Source organism: Lissotriton vulgaris, chromosome 10 (assembly GCF_964263255.1).
Source record: "Lissotriton vulgaris chromosome 10, aLisVul1.2, whole genome shotgun sequence".
NCBI classification, from domain to species: Eukaryota; Metazoa; Chordata; class Amphibia; order Caudata; family Salamandridae; genus Lissotriton; species Lissotriton vulgaris.
In genome coordinates this window covers 65,568,485-65,578,039 of record NC_141698.1, presented here as the reverse complement: position 1 = coordinate 65,578,039, position 9,555 = coordinate 65,568,485, and the positions used below count along the sequence as shown (strand labels likewise).

The 9,555-nt window shown below is 45.5% G+C and overlaps 1 protein-coding gene across 1 annotated transcript; it reads left to right on the top strand.

The window, feature by feature from the left end:
• Nucleotides 1-828: 828 nt before the first annotated feature.
• Nucleotides 829-4,158, top strand: LOC147684641 (uncharacterized). The gene has a single exon (XM_086940489.1). It carries the CDS (start codon nt 965-967, stop codon nt 3,443-3,445), a length of 2,481 nt encoding a protein of 826 aa, XP_086796615.1. The 5' UTR covers nt 829-964; the 3' UTR covers nt 3,446-4,158.
• The last annotated feature ends 5,397 nt before the right edge of the window (nt 4,159-9,555 follow it).

Below are 9,555 nucleotides of genomic sequence, written 5' to 3'. Positions count from 1 at the left end.
GGCTATATAAACGCAGGCTTACCACGCCCATTCGCGGACTGACAGCGACAATAACCTACCACGTTTCAGGATTCAATGTTTAAACCAATCTCGATGTGTGCACGGATTAATGGGCGGCACTAAGCAACCGTAATGACTATTTTGCTATAGCCAATCACTTTTATGAATGTATCCTACCCCGTATTGGTCTTCCGGCTAGCTCCGTTTTAAACCAATCATAAACCTTGTGGTATCCGGTGTGGCTCCAGCCTCCAATTAATTTAGAAATAAAAGAGAGACTATAATCTCATTTCATTGCGTGAAAACGTTCAGAAATAAGCATTATATACTATCGGTTAGGGAAACCCAAAAGACAAGGGAGTTCTCTAAGAGAGAAAAAAGAAAAACAAACATGTTCGTTTGTGTTTCTTGATTTGAACTGCGCCCTCAGGGCAGCAGTAGACGATGGGGACAATTGAAGGTCAAAATTAATATTATAACTGCAGTCGAGAATATTTGTGGATAGAGCAACTTTTCCACGGCGCTTATTTAGTATTCCAACTCCAGCCCTGAACTACTTTGGGGAAAGTTAAACATTCCCCAAGTATTCTTAGGAATTGTACAAAAGTCGTAATTTTGAATGACAAAATGCTGCGCTAAGGGCAAAATACTAGGAATACGAACAATTTCAAACAACCGCGCTTTCTCTGGATACACGTCTGCAGAAAGAGCCGTGCATTTGAGGGTATCTACAGGGACAGGAACACGTTTAAGATGGCGGCCAAATTCCCCGCTTCGGCAAGGCCTTGTGCTTTTGGAGTCTTTCTTCGTTTGATACCATTGGTTACTGTTTACACCACCAGAACATGCTCATTGATGAACATCAGAACCTGCGGGAGACATGTACACATAATCCGGTGTCCTACGGCGTCTGTTCCCGCGCAAGGCAGGCGGGCTCCATTACTTCCGGTCCGGGAACGGAGCCATGTCCCTGCCTGGAACCAGTGAGAAAGGGGAGAGTCTAGATAACGAGTCCTCAGCTGAAAAAGAAGCGGAAGCTCCTCCATCTGAAAAGACAGCCGAGATTACTGAGGACTCTGCCGGTGAAAACAAAGATGAGGGTACCGAGGGTCCTCCAGCTAAGAAGAAAGCTGAGAAAGTTTTCCCCACCGAGAAGAGCCCGTTGCAGCTGCTGCAGGAGCACTGCGACAAGAGCGGCGACTGGGCGATGTTCGAGTGGGACACCGTGGGGGACACAGGGGCGCTGCGGTTCATCTGCAGGGTGCGGGTGGGCGTCGAGGTCTTCACCGGAGCCGGGATTTCCAAGAAGGCCTCGAAGCAGAGCGCCGCCCGGGCCGCTTTGGAAGCTCTTGAGTTAAAAGTGGACTCGGCCCTTGCAGATGCCCCCAAATCAAATGCGTTCACCACCGAGGGGGAAAACCCTATCACGGTTTTAACCCAACTAAACTCCCGAAAGCAGATCCCGACGCCCCAATACGAGCTGGTGGAGGAGACGGTGATGGCTAACCGAATGCAATTCACCATGTCCTGCAGAGTGGGAAAGGTAATGGAGACGGGATCGGGTCCCTGCAAAAAAGTAGCAAAGCAGGCAGCGGCATTGAGGGTGCTGGAGAGGCTGAAGCTAGATCAAACTCTAAGCAGAGCGGCAAACCACGCAGAGTCCTCCTCCAGGAATTTCTCAGAGCACCGGCGAGACCTAAATGACAGCAGGGCACGTTTCTCCACGTACCCTAGCAGGACTAGGCCCTTCCAGGAGCACCGCAGAGGCCCTGCTTCTCAAACCTTCAACTCCACACTAGAAAGAAATTCCCAGTATCCGTTGTCGGAGGTCTTTACAGACACCGGATCCATCAGGCCGCTCATGGAGCGTCGGCTAGACCACAATGTTGAAGACATGCACCGAGCGCCAGGGTATTTTGTACAGGGGGCCTTGAATACAGACACCACGTCGCCTCTAATGGGAAACCAGAGATGTCGCAGCGCACAAGAATTTTATAGAGACCCAATGGACCGTGTCCAGTATCCATTGGCACACGGGTCTTTGAATTCGGAAATGGACAGGCCTTTCACTGCGCACCAGCAACAGGATGTTGATCGAGAACTATACACAACACCTAGAGACGATGCACGGTTTAATATGGCACGACCCACCCTAAACTCGGGCACAGTCCGACCTCTCATGGATCTCCCACACTCGGGCACAGTCCGACCTCTCATGGATCTCCCACACTCTGGCACAGTCCGACCTCTCGTGGATCTCCCACACTCGGGCACAGTCCGACCTCTCGTGGATCTCCCACACTCGGGCACAGTCCTACCTCTCATGGAGCTCCCACAAGACCACAGTGCCCAAGAAAAGCGTGTTGGTTCAGAAGATCATGCACTGGAGCCAAGGTTTCAGAGGACAATGTACACCGATACTATCAGGCCTCTCCAGGGTCACCCTCAACACCCTAGTTCTGAAATATTAAACAGTCCACCAGGAGGCAATGCTCAGTACCCGCTGGAACAGGACTTGAATTCTGGAACAAGCAGGTCTTTCCAGACACAGAAACAAGATACAGTTGTTCCAGAGTTCCACCCAGCACCAAAAGATAATACACAGTTCCAACTGGCACAGTACTCTCTAAACCCAGGCACAATCAGGCCTGTAATGGAGCATAGGGGCTACTACCCAAGTAATCAAGAATTAGACGTAGCATCAAAAAACAGCGCACAGCACCCCTGGCATCAAACTTCGGTGAACACAGGCATGATTGGGCCTGTCCGAGAGCACCATCAAGAGGTTAGTGCCCTACAAGTGAACACAGCGCTGGGGAAAAATGCAGACTATAAAGTGACACCCCTGAAACTATCAAGTACACCCAATCAAACCCCAGAGCAGCAGCGGTGCACTATTGCTCCAGAAACAAACACTGAACTGGGACACAATACAGGGTATTCTGATGCCTTCATGAACCCAACCATGATCAAGCCTCTCCAGGAGCACCAGCAGGACCCTAGTACTCGAGGATTGGGACACAGTGCAGGGTACATGTGCTCCTCCCTGAATCCTGCTATGGTCAATCCTCACCAAGAGCAGCCACGAAACCCTAGTAATCAACAGTCAAACAAAACGCATGGAAATGATGCACAGTACACGTGGTCGAGTGCATCCCAGAATACAGCAGCAGTTGCTTCCCTGGAGCAACAAGGGCACCTTAAACCTCAGGAGTCTAGCTCAGCCCCAAGAACAAATGAAGGGCTAACATTGCCATTGTACACAGTGAAACCCACAAGTATACTTGGCCAAGCCATGAATCATGAACAAGAATCTAGTGCTAAACAAGTGACCACTCAACCCGGAATGAATGCACGCTCCCCGTTGGCCTCTCAAAGTCCGTCGATCAACCCACTCATGGGGCTCTGGCAAGGTGCTCGGGCCCTAGGTTTCAACATGAAATAAGGAAGCAATCCACAATGTTTATGGGCATAACCTTCCCATATCCAGGAACTCCCTGTCTGCCTCATGCGTATCAGCAAGACGCTAGAGCTGAAATATTAAGTTTGCAACAGGCAAAAATGCAGGATCTGCAAGGACATTTTTCACTTAATCACTCTGGCACTGACCTTGAGAGCAGACTACAACCAACTGCTGCAGAACTGAACACCACACAACAAATATATATTGGGTCTGCTTGAACCTGGTGTGCAACAAAATTCCTAGGTACACTTAGTACTGCCCCAGAATACTAGCAAGATCCGAGTGCTCAAAAGGTAGCTTCAGCATTGGGTTAAAAGTAATGCTTAAAACTGTTCCGTAAACCCAGCTACCCCGGAGCACTCAAGAACTGAACAATGCACCATTAAAAAAATACTCGGTATGACTAGACATGGTCCTCTTATTGAAGCATGCCTAGGCCCTTCTGATCTTAAAGTAATCATATTTTCAATTCCAACTCCAGAAGGTGTGCCTTTAATTAAACTAGATATTAAACGTACCATATCCGTTCATGCATACCACACTGTAAGCATCCCATGACTTTTACTACAAGATAGTTTCTCGAAGTTGCAGGATTTTGTTTATTCTTGGAGATTTTAACTAGTTCCATAGTTCTTCGATCTCATTGAGCTAAGAACAAGGCGTTTAAACAATAAACAGCTGTCGGATAGACCAGCCATGTTTGATGTCCAATCACATTTTACTCTCCAGGGGGCTGTCGATGTCTAGTTTGTGTTTGGTACATGGAACATTTTTCACTTGTGTAACTCTTTTCTTATTGCAACTTTTTCATTTAGCACATTAACTTTCTTTGGCTGGATCATTTGCAGTCCTGGTTTGTAGAAATGTTCTACGTGGCCCATTTACTGGGCTGGTCAGTTCGGTTGCTTGCTGTCATTCCACCATGGGAAAAGCATGGTACTTCCAGCAACACAGCTTTATGATGTGCTCTGGAAATTTCTTTCCCATGACAATATACCTTCCAGGCCTGCATAGAATTTAAGCCACAAGACTAATAGTCTTAATCAACAACTGCATTAATCATAAACAGTGTAAAAAGTCAGAGCCGTCTGCTGTATACTGAGGAAGTGAAAGAACAGTTCCTCACAAGAGCACCAAGGCTTGACCAACGGGTCAGCAGTACACCAAAACTGTATCATCAGTCTCTCTAAAGGCACTAGTTATCGGTGTTTTGAAGAGGGGGGGAAAAGCATTTGTTTTATTTAATTTGTTATTTTCCGAAACACATTTTGACTCTACACAATATTTGTGTACAAATTGTAAACAATTACAGTTACTTTCACGCCGTAATTTTAATTTCACCTTTGCATGTGTGGATGCGTAGACACATGCATGAGGCTATATTAACCATTTAAGGGTACCTGCTTTGATTAACCTAGGTGGTGCACCAGTAGTCTTTCGTTCTAGTTGGGTGTTAGCATATTAACCTTCGCTGTAGGTTTTGTCTCCTTTCTGCCATCTTCGCACATATGAAATAGGAAGGCTTGTTGAGTAGGCCACAATTACACTTGCCTCTTGCTTTTGTCACAACGACCGAACTTTTACCTCACAGTGAAACACAGTTAATACCATGGTCCTAGCCTTTACATAGGTATTCCATAATTTGATTATTGTATATCGCTTCTTAAACCAGGTGGGTGTAAGGGTGATCTACATTAACATTGGACCGAGTAAACAGGTTGCATCATTAGGGATCAGTTAACTGTTTTTGAGAAAAAACATGATTAGCTAACAGGAAAAGGAAACAAAAAGCCCTCCGCTTGACTCTGTTCATTTGGTTTCAATGCTGACCTGCAAATTGTCTGGACGGGGCATTATACTTCCCAAGAATAAGCAGTTTTGAGGCTGTACTGTACTTCAGGCCTCTCACATGCCTGCTGCCATTGCCACTGATTGAGGCAAGGTCTATCCTTGATTTCCTGGGGTATATCTGTATAATTTACTTACCACGGGTGTCCCAGGGACACCGCTCCTGGTGGGATTTAAATGGATAACCAATCTTTTGCCTTTTTAGAACTGCGTTCTCCAGGAGTAGATACATTTTTGCTGTCAGTTTAGCTCTAGCTTCTAGACGGCTGTAAAACCAGCCTCCTGTTTAAAACAAAAAAAAGTTGTAACAAAATACAGAACTGTTTTTTCAGTGAGTCCGCTACATCCACTGGTTCATTCAAGAGGCATTCATAATTTGTTTCAAACAAATGCATCGTACAGCACGGGGAAGCCCTCTTCAGCCATTAGCTGAATGATGGCATTTTGCTGCATACACCTGCCTAAAATGTAGTCCACTTCAGTGCCAAAGCTGTTTGACTCCATTTATTTTTGCCAGGCACATATTTTTACGTATGGCTTGACAGCACAGCTGTCTGTAAGACACATTGTTACCAGTTCTTTAAAATATGCCTAGAGTGGGCTTTGGCGATATTACTCTCTCAGATCATCCTATTTGCTATTTGGTGTAGCATTCAGGCTTTCAAGAAGTCCTTTCACAGGAATGCACAAGTGACTATTTTACACCTGAATAGTGCACTCAATCATTATACTGTCTGTAACATTCAGTTATTTATCTTCTATATGCATTTTATACAGAAAGAAATAATTGTTGCTAAATGTTTTCAACATTGGCGAAATCAATAAGGGAAGCTTTAATGTGCAACAGGAATTTTGCATCAAACACATAACCGGCATGCCTGTATTTACTTGTCATGGCACATTATGGATAGGCCTGTTGGCTTTGCCAATGGTTATTTCTTTCTAGGAAGAGATGGATGGTGCTGCATTATGCAGTAGGTTGAAAAATACATTGCATGTATAGTTGTCTTCAGGTATGTAAATGGAACAGTTAAACCAAACTTATTACACGTGTAGGAAACAAAAATTCTAGCTCCATACAAGACTTGTAGAAACCATTTGTATTTTAGTTGTTTGATCTTAATTTTATTATAACATTGAAGTAAATGATTTTTCATTATTTGTCTCGCACAATTTGTTAGCGAAACAGCTGCAATTTGCAGAATTTCACTCTCATGCTCAGCAACATTGAGTAAAAGCTACTAAAGAAAAGCCACGAAACACAAACAATTTTGACTATTTCAGTGTTTCGTGTTGATTGGCAAACCACCACAAACAAATCAGTTGCAAAACGTCCCGTAAAACATAGAATGTCCTGAGGTGGAACAATTTTGATTCACTTGGACGATTCGTCCAAGTGAATCAAAATTGTTCCACATGCTGAATTGATTCAATTCAGCACGTGAAATTCCTCCACATGAAGATTTTGTGTTTTGGAAGGATGTTTTGTCCATGCCCACGTTGTGGTAGTTTCTTTGTATCAGTATAGGGTCAGCTGGCTTACTATTTTTTTTTATTCTGAGCAGTATTACAGTATATGGGGAAATACACTGTATTTCATGATGTATGTCCAAGTCTGGGTAACTCTAAGTTTGAGACCTAAAATTGCTGCTTGCAGAAGAGTAAAACAAACTCACCAACCAACGTGAAACAAGGTCCTCGCCCCAAGTTCTTAAAGTGGTAGTTGTCTGGATACTAAGGATCTGGCAGTCAATGTCCATTTTAACAGTGCTCAAGATTTGACCAGCATTTACCACTTAATCTGTGGGTTTTGGAAAGGGTAGCAAGATATTTCATGGGTGTACACCTCTTTTAAAACTTGGATTTCAATACTGGCCTGTCGGTCAAGAATTGTTTTTAGCAAGGCACCCCCCAGCAGGGGGAAATTTCCAACTACACTAAAAACCTTTACTGATGATGGAACATCCGGTGTCAATTATGTCAAGTCAATATGGCTTCCCATTGAAGCAAAGGCTCAATTCAAAACTGCCTGCATTACTCACAGGGTGCTGCACTCCTCTTCACCCTCCTATCCAAACGAGAAACCGAATATCCTTAGAGCAAATGGGGTTTCCAGGAATGCCAAATCCCTTCTCTTGGGACCCCCCCCCCCCCACCTTCAATTGAGATAATGCCATTAGAATCTGGAACTGTCTGCCTCCCGCCCTCTGCCTAACAACCTTAAAAAAATGACCTCCAGCCCCTCCTATTAGACAGACACTTTGGTTAATCAAATCAACAGCATCTGTAAAGTATAACACTGCCCCCTTAGGGGTATTTGGGTGATGTGTCTCCATCGAAGAACCAGATCTTGAGTCTCTTTTTGAAGTCTGCCAGCTAGGGGAATGGACGTAGCTGGAGGGGAAGGTCTTTCCAGGTCTTGGCAGTGATGTAGGAGAAGGACCGCGCACCGCTGCAACGGATGCAGGGGTTGTGTGCAAAGGCGAGTGAAGAGGAGCCCAGGTATCTAGTGGGTTGGTAGTTCAGTTGGTTATTGATGTAGACGGGTCCTAAGTCATTGAGGTCTTTGTAGTCGCACTTGAGGATCTTCAACTGGCATCTATTCTGGATGGGGAGCCAGTGGAGGTCTCTGGCGGGTGGCGACGTGGGTACGTTTGGAGAGGTCCAGGATAAGTCTGGCTGCAGTGTTCTGTAAGGTCTGGAGTCTTCTGAGTAGCCAGCTGGAAATCCCGGTGTAGAAGGCGTTGTCGAGGCGGCTGGTGACTAGTGCCTGCGTCACGATATTTCTGGTGTTAGTTGGGATCCATCTGAAGAGTCGGTGGAACATGCAATGTGTGGAAGCAGGAGGAGGCGTCTGCGTTGACTTGTCTTTTCATGGTCAGTTGGCTGTTGAGGATGATGCCGAGGTTGCGTGCAAGGTCAGTTGGTGTGGGTGTCGGTCCAAGTTCTGAAGGCCACCAGCTGTGGTCCCAAGTGGAGGTTTTTTCCCGAAGATCAGTTTTGTCAGAGTTGAGTTGGAGGCAGCGTTGTCTCATCCATTTGTCTATGTTGGTCATGGTTTTGCAGAAGTTGGTTTTGGCGTGGGAGGGGTCCTTGGTGAGCAAGAGGATCAGTTGAGTGTCTTCTTCATAGGAGATTATGTGGAGTCCATGGGATGTGACTATGTCTATGAAGGGGTCATGTAGATATTTAACAGGGTTTGGCTGAGGGATGATCCTTGTGATACGTCGCATATGATGTATTTGGGTATGGAGGTGAAAGGAGGCAGTTGGATGCTCTGTGTGCTTGCTGTAAGGAAGAAGGTGATTCACTTGAGGGTGTCCTGCTGTATGCCTATGTTGTAGAGCCTGTTGGTGAGGGTGTTGTGGGAGATGGTGTTGAATGTCGCAGAGAGGTCAAGGAGGATCAGCGTCACAATTTCTCCACGATCGAGGAGAGTTCTGATGTTGTCCGTGGCAAAAATCAGCGTGGTCTCGGCGATTGGCATGGAATCCTGATTGTTACATGTCCTGTAGATAGTTTTGTTGATTTGATCTGATTTTATCTCCAGTATCCCTGCCAACTCACACAGTGCCACTGTGTGATACATAATATCGGCCCCCTTCACAAAATGAGGAGCTAATATCACAGTGTGGCAGGGTAAACAAGCTAAAAACTACTGTAGACAGTTGATTTTCAACTCGTTTTCGGAAGCTTTGATGTGCTGACGTCCATTAAGGAGAATGGAGCTTTTTTTTTCTTTTTGGAGGAGAGGTCTTGAGGTGGGGATGGGTGCAAAAGTGCTTCTTAGGTACTTCTCGGCACAAGGCCCTGGCCCTCCCCCTCATCACAGTAAAATCTTTGGTTTAGTAGACCAGTATGCTACAGATGAAAACTGTTCTGGTTCTGGCGGGTGTGCTGGGTGGGCCAGGCCCACCCAAACGTGACCTTTAGCCCTCCCAGTCAGGCCAGAAGAGGCCAGGGATAAAACACATGTTAAGTGCTTTCTTCATGCCGAGGGCCAAACGTTATTTTCTTTCCCTTTTTGTTTACTTTAATTATCAGTCAGGGATCCTCAAGGATCCTCTAGAATACAGTTTAAAGTGCATTATTTCAGTGATAGCTGTTTTAGTTACGTACTGATATGGAGAAAAATATCAGGCATAGATGATGATCCCTATTTTTACACTGGCTGAGACATTAAAATACTGCTGGTAAAAAGGAAATGCTCCTAGCTCATGTCTAAGGCAAGCTGCAGTGGGAAG

Coding starts and splice junctions, on each gene's coding strand:
- LOC147684641 (XM_086940489.1), top strand. CDS start 965: ATGTCCCTGCCTGGAACCAGTGAGAAAGGGGAGAGTCTAGATAACGAG.